General features: G+C 44.7%; 1 protein-coding gene and 1 long non-coding RNA gene across 5 annotated transcripts in view; one reads left to right on the top strand and one right to left on the bottom strand.

The window, feature by feature from the left end:
• Positions 1-3,079: 3,079 nt before the first annotated feature.
• On the bottom strand, positions 3,080-15,390 carry LOC133062221 (uncharacterized). Of its 2 annotated transcripts, XR_009694124.1 has the most exons (4): positions 15,204-15,390; positions 14,268-14,360; positions 8,574-8,746; positions 3,080-7,280 (listed from the first exon to the last, which is right to left on the bottom strand). It is a non-coding gene; the product is annotated as an uncharacterized LOC133062221 (long non-coding RNA). The 2 variants fall into 2 exon arrangements; XR_009694123.1 differs by lacking the exon at positions 15,204-15,390 and having other exon boundaries at positions 14,268-14,738.
• The window catches only part of TNFAIP8 (TNF alpha induced protein 8), a 139,917-nt gene continuing 130,096 nt past the window's right edge, over positions 7,829-17,649 (top strand). For all 3 annotated transcript variants that reach the window (XM_061150934.1, XM_061150933.1, XM_061150935.1), the window contains exon 1: positions 7,829-7,974. In XM_061150934.1, the coding sequence (XP_061006917.1) occupies position 7,974 (1 nt within the window). In that variant the 5' untranslated portion in view covers positions 7,829-7,973. The remainder of the gene's footprint in view (positions 7,975-17,649) is intronic.

Raw genomic sequence — 17,649 nt, 5'->3', positions numbered from 1 at the left:
CTGATAAAGGGTTTCCTACTGTGTGGAAACTTCTCCTTCACGACACCGCCCCAGGACAGGTCTCTGTCCCTAACTCATTTCTCTCTCTTTTTGTCTTTTATATTTTGTCCTACGTCCTTTTGAAGAGAATGGGGTGCCTTTCTGGGTGTCTGGTATCCTCTGCCAGTGTTCAGAAGTTGTTTTGTGGAAGTTGCTCAGCATTCAAATGATCTTTTGATGAATTTTGGGGGGAGAAAGTGGTCTCCCCATCCTATTCCTCCTCCATCTTGAAGCAGCAAGCAAGAATACACAGAAGAACTGTACAAAAAAGATCATGACCCAGATAATCGCGATGGTGTGATCACTCACCTGGAGCCAGACATCCTGGAATGTGAAGTCAAGTGGGCCTTAGAAAGCATCACTACGAACAAAGCTAGTGGAGGTGATGGAATTCTAGTTGAGCTATTTCAAATCTTAAAAGATGATGCTGTGATAGTGCTGCACTCAGTATGCCAGGAAATCTGGAAAACTCAGCAGTGGCCACAGGACTGGAAAAGGTCAGTTTTCATTCCAATCCCAAAGAAAGGCAATGCCAAAGAATGTTCAAACTACCGCACAATTGCACTCATCTCACATGCTAGCAAAGTAATGTGCAAAATTCTCCAAGCCAGGCTTCAATAGTATGTGAACCGTGAACTTCCAGATGTTCAAGCTGGATTTAGAAAAAGCAGAGGAACCAGAGATCAAATTGCCAACATCCTCTGGGTCATCAAAAAAGCAAGTGAGTTCCAGAAAAACATCTATTTCTGCTTTATTGACTATGCCAAAGCCTTTGATTCTGTGGATCACAACAAACTGTGCAAAGTTCTGAAAGAGATGGGAATACCAGACCACCTGACCTGCCTCCTCAGAAATCTGTATGCTGGTCAAGAAGCAACAGTTAGAACGGGACAGGCAACAACAGACTGGTTTCAAAATGGGAAAGGAGTACATCAAGGCTGTATATTGTTACCCTGCTCATTTAACTTCTCTGCAGAGTATATCATGCAAAATGCCAGGCTAAATGAAGCACAAGCTGGAGTCGAGATTGCTGGGAGAAATATCAATAACCTCAGATACACAGATGACACCACCCTATGGCAGAAAGTAAAGAAGAACTGAAGGTCCTCTTGATGAAAGTGAAAGAGAGTAAAAAAGTTGGCTTGAAACTCAACATTAAGAAAACTAAGATCATGGCATCCAATCCCATCACTTCTTGGTAAATAGATGAGGAAACAATGGAAACAGTGAGAGACTTTATTTTGGGGGCTCCAAAATCACTGCAGATGGTGACTGCAGTCATAAATTTAAAAGATGCATGCTCCTTGGAAGAAAAGCTATGATCAACCTAAACAGCATATTAAAAAGCAGAGACATTACTTTCCCAGCAAAGGTCTGTCTAGTCAAAGCTTTGGTTTTTCCAGTAGTCATGTATGGATGTGAGAGTTGGACTATAAAGAAAGCTGAGTGCCAAAGAATTGATGCTTTTGAACAGTGGTGTTGGAGAAGACTCTTGAGAGTCCCTTGGACAGCAAGGAAATCCAACCAGTCCATCCTAAAGGAAATCAGTCCTGAATATTCATTGGAAGGACTGATGCTGAAGACCCTGATGCTGGGAAAGATTGAAGGCAGGAGAAGGGATGACAGAGGATGAGATGGTTGGATGGCATCACCAACTCGATGGACATGAGTTTGAGCAAGCTCCAGGAGCTGGTGATGGACAGGGAAGCTGGCGTGCTGTAGTCCATGGGGTCACAAAGAGTTGGATGCGACTGAACTGAACTGAAGTCATTCTTTTTGTAAAAAAGTGGCTCATGTTTTTAACTGTAGTTTTCTCACCCTGTTTTCCTGGCTAGAAAAGTTTGAGCATGCAAAGACCCCTTTACATTTTTTACTGTTCCTGTCCCTTATGGTTCAGTCTAGTAACATTGCTTTTTAAAACGTTGTGGTTTCCTTGTTTTTATATTATAATAATATTAAATTATAATCCATTCATTGGATAAAAGCCACATCCATATTTTATTTCTGATACAAGCTCTACCTTGGGCCCCCTGTGAGGATGCTGTGTTAAAACTGTTCTGAGTTTCTAGTAGGTGTGATATTAAACAATTGTGCTACCCTACCCAATCTGCACCTTGACTTCTATTAGGAAAAACATACTCTACCACACTCATACTTTACCACAGGTTATGATAAAGCTCTGAAAAGAAATAGAACTGGGAAGAGATGAAGGAGTAGACAATCAGATAATAATCTTGGAGGATGGTGAAGTTATAGCCATGTTTTGAATCTGGCATGTTACTGATATACTCCCATGAAACTGTAGTTAAAACACAGTGGCCGCATAGGTATTTTTGTGGGCTATATTTGAGGTCTATAGCCCATAGGTATGAAGCCTTGCTTCAGTGCTTTTAGCCTGTAGCAATTATTATATGTGTATCTTCTCTCTCCACAACACCTGCAGTGCCCTTCTCTCTGCCTGATCAGCTTGAGTTCATCCTTTTCGACTTGGTTGGATGGAGCCTCTGTGAAATCTCCATTCCCCCAAGGAATGTGAATCATCTCCACTCTCCTCCCAGTGCATACACTTTTATTGCACATTTCACGGTGTCATGTAGTTATTTCCTTTTCACTCCGAAAGAGGAGGCTGGTACTGTGTAAGTGGAGTAGTTGCTTGAGGCGAATGAAGAGTACAAGAGAAATCAAAAGATTTTTTTGAGACTCTACTACTGTCTGATATTAGTTACTATATCTTCAACTGGGCAGAAGTAAAAATAGAAGGTATGTACGGAGGTATTTCTGGCATGCAGCTCTACTTACAGCTACGTCCACTTTACGTGATTTATAGGGCTTGGGGTCTTTTCTTGGGGATAGGTGATCTGAGAGGATTCAGTTATTCCAGATACAGCTGTAATTATTTCAAAATATAATTAGCCATTGAATGATGGTCTAGTTATTAGGAGCTTCCTAGATACTGTTTTTGTTTGTTTTGTTTTGGTTTGGTTTTTTTATAAATCCAAATGGAAATATGCAAGTACTAGTTTGAAAAAGAAATGTTCCAAGTATCTTTTGGCCCACGTAAGATAGAAAAGGTCACTATCTTGTTAATTTCTAAATATCATCATACTATGAAGCAAGGTGGAATCCTATGTCTTTATTCAAGAGAAGCAAAACTGGTTGTTCTTTGATAACAGTGACACACATTTCCTGGAATTGTAGAGATTCCTCCCCAGGTCTCCTAAAGGAAGCCCTGAGGCACTGGCCACTCTACATCGTTTCTACTGTCAGGTCTATATGGCCCTAGTAAAGAGGTCAGAGAAGGTGGTAGGATCCGTGGTGATATTTAAATTTTATTATTTTAGCATTTTTTAAAATCTTTTGTGGGGAAAGTATAGAAATTGAGAGGTTGAAGATAAAAGAGAATGGATATTCAACAGAATACAGTCTCTGTAAATAGAAGGGAGGACTCCTTGGGGACCCTGAAAGCTGATGAATGGGTTTGCTCTGACCCACCGGGATCAGAGGAAAGGAAGTCAAGGTGATTGTGGATGTAAATGACATCTTTGTTAGCTGGGCTAAGTAGAGAAAATTCTGTATTGATGATCTGTATATTTTCTTTGAAATAGGTAAGATTGTATATCAAGTGTAGGAAGGGTTAGGGGTGTGAAAGATGTCTTGAGGAAAGGGATAGAGATTGAACTCCCTTCTCCTTTCCATCAGTGTTGCAAGAGAAAATCCAGCCTGCTTGAGGATTTAACAGATCAGAGATCATAAATCTGCAGAGCATAGGTTTCATATCTTTTGGTTCTTAAGTAGTACATACAAATATATGGATTGGATAGAAAGATGTGCCAAGTAAGAGAAGGAAAGGAGGATGGAGTAAGCAATGAGAGGCATTAGCAGTGAGTGACTGAGGTGCTGGCTCTTCAAGTTAGGCTGGTAGGAAGGGAAGTCAATAGAAATGCAGGTCTGCAAGAGGTAAAGAAAGCATGTGAAGACCAAGGATAAGAGTCCGTAGTAAGGGTGTGGAATGATAAAAGAGAAAGACTAAAGAATCTTTATATCTAAATAGAAGTATCCCTGGAGAGTGCTGCTTGAGACACACAGCTTAAGACAAGGGAGACTGAAATGAAGTAATGGTGAAAGTTACTGGGGTGAGGTTACAGACGCCACGACATCCTGGCTGACCCAGGAATCATGCAGATGGGGCTCCTCCTATCCCACACAGTAGAAGAAGCCAAGTTTCACTGACGCGCTGTGCTCTGTCCAAAGTCATTCAGCTTACACAGAGTAGATCCATTTCTAGAACTCTAGGTGGTAACAAATATCACTGCCCATGGACTTTCGGGGACTGTTCCTAATGATTTTAAGGAGTAGGGAAGGCCTGCGAGTGTGTAAACCTTTTTAATCCTAAGAAGACCTGTCTTTGTCCTTTTCCTCCACTGGGTGGCATCACCAAAGACAGCCTGCCAACCCAGAAACCCTGTAAATTGACCTAGATTAATCTCCTTCCTTCAGCCCCCACGTCCCATCAATCTCCAGGGCCTTGTAAGTGTTGAATCCATCTTTCCATCAACTTAGTTTAAGCATTCAGCGTCTATAATTATTTCCTATTACAGCAAAACAAATTAACACCAATTTAGGAGTTTAAAACAACATACATCTATTACTTTACAGTTTTACATTTCTGGTCAGAAGTCCAGTAGTGGGGGGGTCTCACCAGGATAAACTCCAAGTGTCAATCGAGCTGAATTCCTTTCTGGAGGCTCTAAGGGAGGATCCATTTCCTTATAGTGTTAGAATGAAATTCCCATTTTTTGTTGTTGTTGGCTGAGGTCCATTCCCAGCTTCTGGAGGCCACCCATATTCCTTGGCTCCTGACCCAGGTCAAGTTCTTCTCATACTTTGACTCTCTCTGACTCATCCATCCTCTTTGTGGGAATCATATAATTAGATTAGATCCACCCAAATAATCCAAGATAATCTCCCCATCTCATTCTCTTTAACCTTAATCACACCTGCCAAGTCCTTTTTGCCATGTAAGGTAACATATTCATAGGTTCTGGGGATTCAGGTGGGGACATCTTTTCTGAAATTCGTATTTTGCCTACTGCTATATGCTAGGGCTTCCCTGGTGGCTCAGGCAGTAAAGAATCTGCCTGCAATGCAGGAGACCTGGGTTCAGTCTCTGGGTCGGGAAGATCCCCTGGAGGAGGGCATGGCAACCCACTCCACTATTCTTGCCCGGAGAATACCCATGGACAGAAAAGCCTGGTGGGCTACAGTCCATGGGGTCACAAAGAGACACGACTGAGCTGTATCCTAACTGATCCATCCTTGCAATGACTTCATAAGCAAGTTTCGCAGCTCTGATGTTTTCTACGCTGTTTTCAGAGAAACCTTTCTAGAACATTTGATATGTCTCCCATGCTTAAAATCCTTCTGACTTTCTACTTACCAAAGGTCAAATTAATATCCTTCAATTCCTACAGGAAGAAAACACTTAGATTTGGTCTTTTTCTATTGTTTTAGCCTCATTCCAATCTCCACTTCTTCACCAACCCTTCTTAATGCTTGAAAAATGTTTACCATGTCCTTCCTTAGAAGAAGGAAGCTCCCATTCCTTTCTCTAAATTGAGCTCAGACATTATCTCTTTCAGAAAAATCTTCCTGACTCTCCCCTCCCCACAGGACCGTGTCTTAAACATCTCTGAACCTTCTGTATATTCCTATTGTGGGCATTAAACCCAAATGTGTTTACTTTCCTGTGTCCCAACCATACTCTGCCACTTACTAAATGTGAAATGTTGGTAGATTATTTTATTTCACTATGCCTCCCTTTTCCTTTGTAAAACTAAGGTAGCTATGTTGTTCAGTTGCTCAGTCATGTCCAACTCTTTGCAACCCCATGGACTGCAGCACACCAGCCTTGCCTGTCCTTCACTATCTCCTGGAATTTGCTCAAACTCATGTTCATTGAATTGATAATGCCATCCAACCATCTCATCCTCTGTCGCACCCTTCTCCTCCTGCCCTCAATATTTTCCAGCATCATGGTCTTTTCCAGTGAGTCAGCTTTTCACATCAGGTGGCCAAAGGATTGGAGCTTCAGCTTCAGCATCAGTCCTTCCAATGAATATTCAGGGTTGATTTCTTTAGGATTGACTGGTTTGATCTCCTTGCTGTCCAAACAACTCTCAAAAGTCTTCTCCAGCACCACAATTTGAAAGCATCAGTTCATCACTCAGCCTTCTTTATGGTTCAACTCTCACATCCATACATGACTACTGGAAAAACCATAACTTTGACTATACGGACCTTTGTTGGCAAAGTGATGTCTCTGAGAGATGTCTCTGGTTTTTAATATGTTGTCTAGGTTTGTCATAGCTTTTCTTCCAAAGAGCAAGCATCTTTTAATTTCATGGCTGCAGTCACCATTTGCAGTGATTTTGAAGCTCAAGAAAATAAAGCCTGTCACTGCTTCATTTTTTCCCCATCTATGTGCCATGAGGTGATGAGACCAGAAGCCATGATTTCAGTTCTTTGAAACTAAGGTAGCTATAGCATCTATAAGTTGTTAATGAGGATTATAACAGTGACCGGCACATACGAAGTTTTGCTAGTGTTACTAATATTTCCAGCCCTCTGTACAGAACCATCATATAGTAGGTGCTTAATGGAGGATGGATTCATCACAGTCCCCAGAAGGGCAACATTTGCCCTTGAGAATGACTACCTTGGGTTCAGGGCCCAGATTCTGCCCCATTCTGGTAAATAGCCACTCTTAGACTCTGTCGGGGAGAAGGCAATGGCAATCCACTCCAGTACTCTTGCCTGGAAAATCCCATGGGTGGAAGAGCCTGGTAGGCTGCAGTCCATGGGGTCGCGAAGAGTCGGACACGACTGAGCGACTTCACTTTCACTTTTCACTTTAATACGTTGGAGAAGGAAATGGCAACCCACTCCAGTGTTCTTGCCTGGAGAATCCCAAGGACGGCAGAGCCTGGTGGGCTGCCGTCTATGGGGTCGCACGGAGTCGGACACGACTGAAGCGACTTAGCAGCAGCAGCAGCAGCAGCAGCAACAGACTCTGTCCGCAGGGGCAGTCACTGAAGTTCGCAGGGGTGGCTTAGACCAGACTGACTTGCTGGGATCCAATGACCCTTTAACTCTTAAAAAGAAACCTTGCATCCCTCGCGAATGGAAACTTAGGAATCACTTATGCATCAGCTATCGCCGGGTAGACTTGAGGCCAGTAAAGGCTGAAAAGAAAAGGAAAAAAATTTAAGGGCAGGCGGGATTTAGGGGCTTATACGGAAAATGATGTCGTCGACGAAGATAACGGCAACAGATACTAGATAATAAATGCGTACTTGTTAGGTGCCTGGCATGAACTCACTTAAGAGACTCAATAGACTTAAAGCCGGTATCTCATTTTCATAGCTGAAGAAACCGAGAGACCTGAAAGATAACTTCTTCCCTGCGTATCTCCGAAGCCGGTCCTGGCTCCTTGAGCCCAAAGGTCTTGCCTTGCAGCTCAAGTCCAGCTCCTCGGCCACTGTCCAGCCCTTGTCCGCATTTCCCCGAGCCCTGGCCACTCCTGACCCCCTGCGCCAGGCAATACCTCTGACACCCGGGTTCTCCTCCTCGCCCTGCCCTGAACTCCTCCGCGCACGCTCCGCCCCCGACCTCCGGCTCCTCCTCCTCGGTTAGCTCCTCCCCCAGCCTCCTAAACCCTCCTCCCGCCCCGCCCCTGGCTCTTTAGCTCCTCCTCGTGTCCCCGCCCCCTGCCTCTTTTGCCCCGCCCCTGGCCCCTTTTCTCCCGCCGTCTCTGCCCCGCGCTCTGCTGGTGAGTCCGCGGGAGCCCGCGAGCGTTCAAGCGGCTAGGCAGCTCCGCGCGGTCACCTCGCCCAGCTCGCCTCTTAACGTCCCCGCGCCGCCGGGCCCCTCTTCAGAGTAAGTGCCTCCCGGGCGCGCCGGTCCCGCATACACCCTCACAGGACTTCCCCGGCCGCTGGGCTGCGGGGTGCTCCTGGGGGCACGCTTTCCGTTCACAGGGAGTTTCTGAAGTAAATGTGAGTGGGTGTGAGTGAGTGCGTCTGAGCCTCTCTGTGTGTGTGTGTGTGTGTTTGTGTATGTGTGTGTATGCAGGCGCGCACAGCTCCGGAAACTCCCCGGAGTTTTTACCCAGTTCCTGTGTCGCCGAGATAGTCTGAGACCTCCAGCGGTGAGCCTTTACCGACTCGAGCTGATGACCCCGTAACTTCCACCCTCCTGCCCTGAGCCGCTTACCGTTCCTTCTGCAGATGGGGGCCCCGCTACGTGTCACGCCCTCCTGGTCACAGCTCTTGCTGTTGAAAGGACCGCCCCGGTTATCAGAATGTCCCAGATTGCAGACCGAGATGCTGGCCTGAGATTGTAATCTAACCCTGCATTGTAAAATGGGCAGGGACTAGATTTTGCCTTGAGACCGTTCGGTGGAGACTTCCTCTGAGGAAGAAAATGAGTGTGTGTGTGTGTGTGTGCGCGAGTTCGTGTCTTTGCGCACTCCCCACCTGATGCAAGAACACTTGAGCGCCTTCAGAACCTGGGCGGCTGGTAGGCAAGTTCAAGACCAGGTTGACCAACAGGATTTAGGGGCCAAGAGATCTTCATTGATTCAGTAACACCGTATTGCTAAAGCCAGCTGACTTCCTAAAACACAGCACTGGGTCGGAGGAGCAGTACCCTGAGAGAAGCAAGGGAGGAAGGAGATAGTTGGTGTTCAGTGTTGAAACAACAGAAATCCTCGAGCTACTTAAGACTGATAATTCGACCCTTCTATACATAATTTTTATTGGGGAGGTCAGTACTATTTCAATGTAGGGTGTATTTCTGCCCTAAAAAACATATTTAATTGATAGCAGGACAGTACTGTAATCCACTTGTAAAATGATTCCCTGGTTGCTGAGGTCCCATCCAATTACAACTGTCTCTGAATTCTTGTGATTCTCGGTTTATTCTTGCCGTGCTGTGAAAGAAGAGATGCCCATAAAGTTTTCCCACTTTCTTGATAAGACTTCATTTATGGGATGCTGGCAGGAAAATGGCATATTGAGTAGAATTATTCACTGAGGCATAAGGAAAACAAAACTATATAGCTAAAGGAAATAACCAGAACAGAGCAGACTTGGAGTTGCCATTGTGCCCTGGCATATGAAGCTTAGAGCTGATAAATCACTTTAAGTGCTGCTTATCACAGCAGGTATTTTTATCCTGGTTTGAATCCTGTGTTACACAAAAGTATTTCCACAGTGTTTTAACTAAGGAAACATTATGCTTTGAAATGTAAACATATGATTCCATCTGTCTTTAAGGAAAGAAATAATTATCACACTTAATTAAACACCTGGAAAAATGTATTGCCACCTTCTAATTAGATCTGTTGTGGGGAGTTAAGTCAGCAAGTTATGGTGACACAGCTGGCTTTTTTGTAGATTTTTTTGCGAGTGCCAGTTTGCCCCATATATACTACTTGCCTCTGCCACTTCTTGCCTCGGCTTTTGAGTTTATACCTGTAATTTGAGTAAATAAAGTTTAGGAAAATGGACTACCACCTACCTCCCTGTAAAATATGGATACCTTAGACAGTGAATGTTTGGTATTAAGGTCTTTGCATTAACAGAAATAAGCCTTCTAAGCCATTATATCCATCTAGATTAGCTGCCAATTTAAGAATGATCAATAAAGTATTGAATATAAGCAGGTTCCCCCCAAAAGTAGTAATTCTACACAGATGGGCCCTTAAATTTTTTTCTTTAAAGGAGACTTTAATCTTTGTGCCTTGTGTTCTGTTTAAATCTAGTGAGAAAAGGGGTGGCGTGAACTAGAAAATCTACTTATCTTTGTTGTCTCTCAATTTTCTGTTTCTATGTTACTGGATATAGTCTTCCTCTGTGTAGTGAGTGTTGTGGACAGGCTATTCTGGGAGCCCTACGGAATGGCAGAAACTGAGGGTGTGCACTCACACTGCAGGGGCCAGGAACATTTTATGAGACCTGTTCTCTGCAATTCGTTATTCTGTTGAAATTGGAGGAAAGGGTGTGTGGAGAGAAATGATTGCATCCAAACAGTACCCATTAGGAAATGCTTTGTGGGGGGAGGAGCAGTTTCTGGGTGGTTTATGACTTAGGGAACTTCGAATAGGAGATCCTTGAAGCTGAGACTGCCTTAATGCCAGGCATTCGAGAGACCTCATAGTTGGTTGATTAAATTAATCCTCGTCTGCTTGGATCAGCCCTTTGGAATGAACACATTTCCTTCTTGGAGATTTCGTTTGTCCTCAATCAGAATTTAGCTTTGCTTCCACACCTTGCAGAAGAGTCCATTCTCTACCCCCTCTGTTTTTGCATGGTACAAATTGAGGGGGTTGAGCATGGGGTGACCTCTGGGAGGCAGGGGATGGTGGGTGATAGTAGATAAAGGCCACCTGTTTTCTCATGGAGGTGGAAGGAGCATTAGTGCAACCCCAGTGCCATGGACACTGACCCAGGGGCCAACCTGGATAAATGGCGAAAGCCTCCCTCAGTTTGGCATTCACAGAGTCGACTGCACTGCAGAGAGTGAGCGAAGGCACTGTGTGGTGCCAGATTAACTTCTGTCACCTCAACTTGCCTCATGCTGCCCACATCCTGCCTTTAATACCAAATGCACACAGTAAGAACTCAGCAAACACCAAAAAGGAGCTTTTAACACCTCAACCTTCATGTCTCCCTGTGAGAGAGAAACAGTTTACTTCCTGCTCCCTGCACCCCCACCCCCCCACCCCGCCCGCCCTAGTTTTGATAACTTTAGCCTAGGGGTCTGAGCCAATTGTAGTTTCTAGACTTCTGTCCATCAGTGGGTCTTCCCAATAGCTAAAAATGGATGAGTCGTTAAGGGTAAAAAGAAAAAGAATCAGTGAACCTTGCTGCAAAATGTAAATGAGATTAAGTAGTACCAGTGAATGTCAATTTGAATTCTGCATTTTGGCCTTAAGAGGAGGAAATGAGCTGCCAGTAGTTCGTAGATGATTCTAGAATGAGAGGCAAGTGGTACCTTAGGGACCATCTGGCCCATGAGTCTTAGATTGCAGCATTGGCCCTTATACAAGTTGAGAGGCACATCCCCTCCGTCCAGCTTGCCAGGGCTCCATTCATTCAGGCAGCAGGTATTATTGAGCTCCTACTGTGTGAATGGCACTGTGCAACCCTCTCATGTTCCCACCAGGGCCTGGGATCCAAGATGACTGGTGACATGCACAAAATATTTGAACAGGTCCCTGAAGGTAAATTGATAGTGCAAAGATGGGTTCACAATTCTGAGTTTCACAAAGGAAAGTAAAGGCACTTCCTTAGCACAGTAGATGAACCATTTTCAAAATATTTTCTCAATAAGAAGAAGCTGAAACAAGCATCTTACTTCTGATGTCTATTTCAAATGACCAGAGGCATAATTGCAGTAAACCTGAGTCCACAGGTTTTGTTTTCTTGGTCTTGCATGTGAAGCATGGGAATTACCTGAGAAACTTGTTTTAAAGTGTCACATGCTCCACAATAATCAAACAACATCCACCCATCCTTTTAGAGAGCATGCTTTTTCTCTGGAAACAAGTGTTTATGGTTCGGAACCAAGGTAGCAGAGATTCACTGTGTGTGTGTATTCTCAGTCGTGTCCAACTCTTTGCAGTCCGGTGGACTGTAGCCCTCCAAGCCCCTCTGTCCATGGGATTTCCCAGGCAAGGATACTGGAGTGGGTTGCTATTTCCTTCTCCAGGGGATCTTCCCGACCCAGGGATCGAACGCTTGTCTACCTGCATCTCCTGCATTGCAGATGGATTCTTTACCGCTGAGCCACCAGAGCCAGCTGCAAAGCTGGATGGACATCACTAAGTTTGTTTTCCCAGGATTGTATTTTTTTTTTTTTTTGGCCACCCGCAAGGCTTGTGGGATCTTAGTTCTCTGATCAGGGATCAAACCTGAGCCCTCAGCAGTGAAAGTGCACAGTCCTAACCACTGGGCCACAAGGGAATTTCTGTTTTGTGCTTTTTTACATAGAACAAGGTGGGTGATTGTTCTCTTGCTGGTCAAACATGAAGATATTTCACTCAAGGTGACTGAGTGGTAGGCATGCAGCCATCTTCCCCACCAAAAAGAAAGAAAAAAATGGGTGAGAGATCACTGGAATGGGCCTTCCCAGAATCAACCCAAGCTAACTTATAAACACACTGGGGTTTCTTTCTTTAATAACAGAGTATGGAATTAAGTCCAAATTTCCACTTGTTGTCATTTCCTTAACACTGGGAATTAAGATGACTTCTAGTTTAGTCAAAAAGTGATTGGTTCACAGGATACTGATGGAATCAGCTGTTCATATCTCGGCTACTACTGGCTGAGTAACTTGGGATAAGCTACTTAAGCTTTGAGCCCGTTGCTTTATCTAAAAAGTGGGGATATATATTTCTACTACAGAATTGTTGTCAGTTAAGCAGGATATTCCTCTCTTTATATCCAATGTGCCAAAGCAAGTGGTCAACTTTGTTGGATTGGCCAAATTACTGTCATTTCAAGATGATGGTGTTTGTACATAGTGGAGCAGAGAGTAAGAGTGGTGATTTGTGCCACATGTGCTTTTAACATGAACTTTCCTTTTTTGCCTCTGATGATGCCAGAGAAGAACAGGCATGTAGCACAGCTTCATTGATTCTTGGCAAAGTGGTAAAGAATCCACCTGCTAATGCAGGAGATATAAGAGACTTGGGTTCCATCCCTGAGTGGGGAAGATCCCCTGGAGTAGGAAATGGCAACCCATTCCAGTATTCTTGCCTGGAAAATCCCATGGACTAAGGAGCCTGGTGGGCTACAGTCCATAGTCACAAACAGCCAGACACAACTGAGCATGCACGCACACACGCAGTGATTCCCAGCTGCAGGACCGTGTGATTATATAGGTAAATCTTGCTGCTGCTGCTGAAGAGAAATGAACCAGAGCAGGGCACCTGGGTTTTATGTGTCTGGGCAGGAGAAGAGCCGTGGTATCCAGTAACCCTTCCCGTACATGAGGGAAATTTTTAAAAGATTTGTTACAGTTCATTTGTGAGCAATGGGTTGCCCTTTCACCTGTGGGGGCTCTTATTTGAAACAGGTAATGGATGAAACCAGGTATTCCAAGCCAGACAGGAAATGATGTCTCTGCTGCCCTTGGTGTCTCAAAGTTGCCTCAGCTGTCCTCAGGGAAAGGTGTGAGAGTTATCAGCTGTAGAAGGCAGGGACGCTACCTCCAGGACTGTCCCCTGGAGCTAACTCTTCTGGGATCACAGCACTCCGCAGGGCACACAGGACACCGTGAACATTTGAAAGGAGCCACCTGGCCAATACCCTGTTTAAGCCTGATTCTTATTCCTTCAAGCCAAATTCACCTAGTTCAAGCCTTCTCCACTCCTGACTGTTCTTTTATTTCAGTAAATGAGTTCCTTGGGTCTTCCCTGGGGTTTCAGTGGTTGAGACTCTGTGCTTCCAATGAAGGGGGCACAGGTTTGATCCCTGGTCAGGGAACTGGATCCCATGTGTTGTGTGATGCAGCCCCCACAAAAAAGCGTTCCTTAAAACGTGACTTATAAATGGGATCATCAACTCAATGGACACGAGTCTGAGCAAATTCTGGGAAACAGGGAAGGACAGGGAAGCCTGGCATGCTGCAGTCCATGGGGTTGCAAAGAGTTAGACCCAACCGAGCGACTGAACGGCAGCAAATAACATGACTGTCAACCAAAGTGAAAGAGACAGAGGTTGTGTGTGCGCTTGTGGAGCCCTCACTGTCCTCATCTTTTCCCATCTCCGGCTTCCTGAATTGTGTGTAGGCTCTGTTATACACACATAGATGGGAACAAGGGAATTTTATAGAAATGCAACAAGGGGATTCTATAGAAATGCTACTGTCCTCTGAGAAAAAGTGCCGATCCAGTGTTGGCCAGAGGTTGCAAAGTTCAGAACAATCTTTGATGACTCAGACCTTTAAGAAATAAATCCAATACCTGATTCCATCCCTCTGTGATCAGGAAAAAACTCCTTTTCCCCTCCCCCTTCTCCTCTCTTTAAAAAGATGAAGTAGTTTTCTGGGAAATGGCCTGTGTTTGATTCAATACTATCCCCGCCCTGGAAGGGTAGAGCAGTCTAGACTCAGTGATGGAATTCTGTCTGCCTTAGTGCAGAGATAGGCCCCGGGTGACTCACCGAATATACCTGGGAGAGGTGGTGAACTCAGACCTCTCCTGGCCTTCAGCGATGGCCTCTGTGTAGCTGTTTTGCTCCCTTGCTTTTTATGGCCTGGAACACATGAAGGTTCTTGAAAAAGCAGCTGCTCTTCTTGTTAAGGTGAGAGACTCTGTGTCGATAAGGAACTTCCTGGGTCCCTGCCCTCTGTGCCCTGAGTGGGCTGATTTGAGGATGCGACTAAATGAGCAGCCACAGAGGTGATCTCTCAAATGAAACTTTGAATTTGTCCCACATGTTGCCCTATTTTAGGGCTCATCTGGGGCCATAGCTCCCAACATGACTGCAAATTAGAATCATCTGGGAAGCCTGATCCAAAAGGGGCAGATTCCTGGGCCCTACCTACTGTGTTATCACAAAGTGGTGCCTGGGAATCTGCATTCCTAACAAACCTCACAGCCCTCCCACCCTATCCCCAGGGACTGACGCCCAGCCGATTGAAAACCCCTAGCCTGGGAGAACAGTTTTAATGTCTTGGTCTCTAAAGATAATTCATTCAGCAGGTATCTGTAGGTGTTCTGTGTTTTTTTGGCAGTTGAATGTGCAAATCTCTTGAAAGTAATAGAGTAGCTTTAAAGTTTAAAGATGATTGACAGGAGCATGGCTCAAATGAACACCTGTGTACCCATCCTAAGAAATAACCAAGTTTAGACAAGTAGATCCTCCCCGGGTTGAAAAATGTTGACCAACAGCCGGGTCAGGAACAAAAAATAACAACCAAAACCACTTGTGGCGTCCCGCAAGTAGACTCAGGAATTGAAAGACATGAAGGAGGGCTACCAGGGAGCCTGCCCCGTGTACATTTGTTCACAATCTAGATTTCGAATCACTGGCAGTGCTGACATCATCCCTTGGTGTGCTGCTGACTTGATACCTCATGTCTCTTTGATCACTGACCTGGGTGAGCGGAACCTGTCGGGAGGAGCCCCAGGCTCAAGACTCCTGAGTTGCCAAGTGGCCTGTTTTCTCTTCCTTGCGTCTACGCCTCTGTCCGGAGGTCCTGGCACCTCCAGGCATTGATCCTGTTCTGAAGGTGCCCTTCTCATGTTGTAATTGGTGAGCAGTAGAAAATGGAGAACAGTTTTCTTTCTAATGGTCTTGCTTCTAACTTCCTCCTCCCTCTCCCCTCCTCCACTTCCTCTTCCTCCTCCTCCTTTTGCTTTATTTTGCATTTCGAGTTGTGTCAGTACTTGAGACTTTCTTCCCTATTTCTAAATTCTGGTCAGTTTTTAATTGATCATTCTGATAGCGGCCTAGAATAATAGTGGGTCTGAAGAATAATGGTCTCCATTATTCTTAGAAAATTGCTCTCCATTTTCTACTGCTCACCAATTACAACATGAGAGGGGCCCCTTCAGAACAGGATAGATGCCTGGAGGTGCCAGGACCTCTGGACAGAGGAGTAGACTGAATAATAATGGTCTGCTACTGATGATTGTTGTTTAGTCGTTCAGTCGTGTCTGACACTTTGTGACCTCCGTGGACTGTAGCCGGCCAGGCTCCTCTGCCTGTGGGCTTTTCCAAGCAAGAATACTGCAGTGGGTTACCGTTTCCTTCTCCAGGGGATCTTCCCAACCTAGGGATCAAACCCAAATCTCCTACACTGGTAGGCAGATTCGTTACCGCTGAGCCACCGGGGAAGCCGGCTACTGATGATAGGTAAAACTGATTTTCGTAGAACCACGATTTTTTTCTCTAGGTTTAAATATCTGACTAGGGACCCACAAGTATGGATGATTTGAGTCTTGCCTGAGGCTTCCTCTCTAACCAGCCATCCTCTGGGTTTGCTGCCCCTAAGTCTAGCACACCAGGGGCTTTCCAGCCTCACAATTTGAGAAAAGGGACAGATGGAGGAGGCTGGGCAGTGATTTGCAGAGACAGACCACAGGGCAGAGAGTGAATCACCATGGTCTTCCTAGTGCATACCTGGGCTCTGAGTTTCTTATAAAGGTGTCTACGTGAAAGTTTACCCTTCGGTCAGTCTTTTGTAAGTTCTGTTCCCTTTTGTGGTTGCCCTAGTATTTGTATATTCATGATAATAAATAGTATACTAGATCCCTGTAACAGTTTCCTGGGGCTATCATAACAACATACTGCAGACGGCATGGCTTAATAGAAATTTATTTCTCACAGTTCTGGAGGCTGGAAAACCAAGATGAGGTTGTTGACAGGTGTGATTTCTCCTGAGGCTTCTCTCCTCGGTTTGAAGGTGATCACCTTCTTCTTGTTTCTTTACATGGTCTTTTCTCAGTGTGCATGCATCTGTGGTCTCTTTCTCTTTATAAGGACAACATTCATGTTGGATTAGAGTCCTACCCTTTTGACCTCATTTAAGCTTTATTACTTTTTAAAAGGCCCTCTCTCACCCTGGGGTTAGGGCTTCACTATATGAATTTGGGGGGAGGGGGCAGAAGTCTTATCTATAACAATCTCTTTTGTAAAGTTTATTGCAGAGAGTTCCCTGGCAGTCCAGTGGTTAGGACAGGGCACTTTCACTGCAGTGGCCTGGGTTCAATCCCTGATTGAGGAACTAAGGTCCTGAAAGTTATACAGAATGGCCCCCCAAGAAAGTGAGGGGGTGTTACAAATAATATCCTTGTGTTATTATATGGTTTACATCTACATATAAATCATACAGCATGGTCAAAAAAAAGGGGGAGGGAGGTATTCCAAATAATAGCCTTTTTGTTATTATCATATGGTTTATGTCTACAGATATAATCCTCAGAAATCATGGTTATTAGTTTTCACTTTAAACAATGATCTTTTGAAGAAATTAAAACAGGGGGAAAAGTTTTTTATATTTATCTGCTTATTTGAGGCTCTTCATTCTTTAGTGTAGATCCACTTTCATCACGTATCTTTCAATCCTTCAGCCTTGAGGAACTTCCTTTAATATTACTGCAGTCCAGAGTTGCTGGCAACCAATTCTCTCAGGCTTCTTTGTAAATGTGCCCCTCATGTCTGTCTGTCCAAATCTCTTCTTCTTATAAGTACACCAGTGAGATTGCATTAGGGCCACCCTAGAAGCCTCAGTGCACTTGAATCAAACTTTTAAAAGACCATATCTCCAAATATAGTCCCATTTTGAGGTAGTGGGGGTGAGAAATTCAATATATGAAAGTGCAAATCTCTCTAGTTTTAGTGGAACCACGATTTTTTTCCTCTGACCAGGGACCCACAAGTATGAATGATTTGAGTCTTGCTTCAGCCTTCCTCTCTAGCCAGTCATCCTCCAGGTTTGCTGCCCTTGAGTCCAGCACATCGGGGGTTTTCCAGCCTCACAATTTGGGAAGAGAGGCAGATGGAGGAGGTTGAGACAGAGACAGACCACAGGGGGCAC

This window comes from Dama dama, chromosome 9 (assembly GCF_033118175.1).
Source record: "Dama dama isolate Ldn47 chromosome 9, ASM3311817v1, whole genome shotgun sequence".
NCBI lineage: Eukaryota > Metazoa > Chordata > Mammalia > Artiodactyla > Cervidae > Dama > Dama dama.
This window is presented reverse-complemented; position numbering and strand designations above follow the sequence as displayed.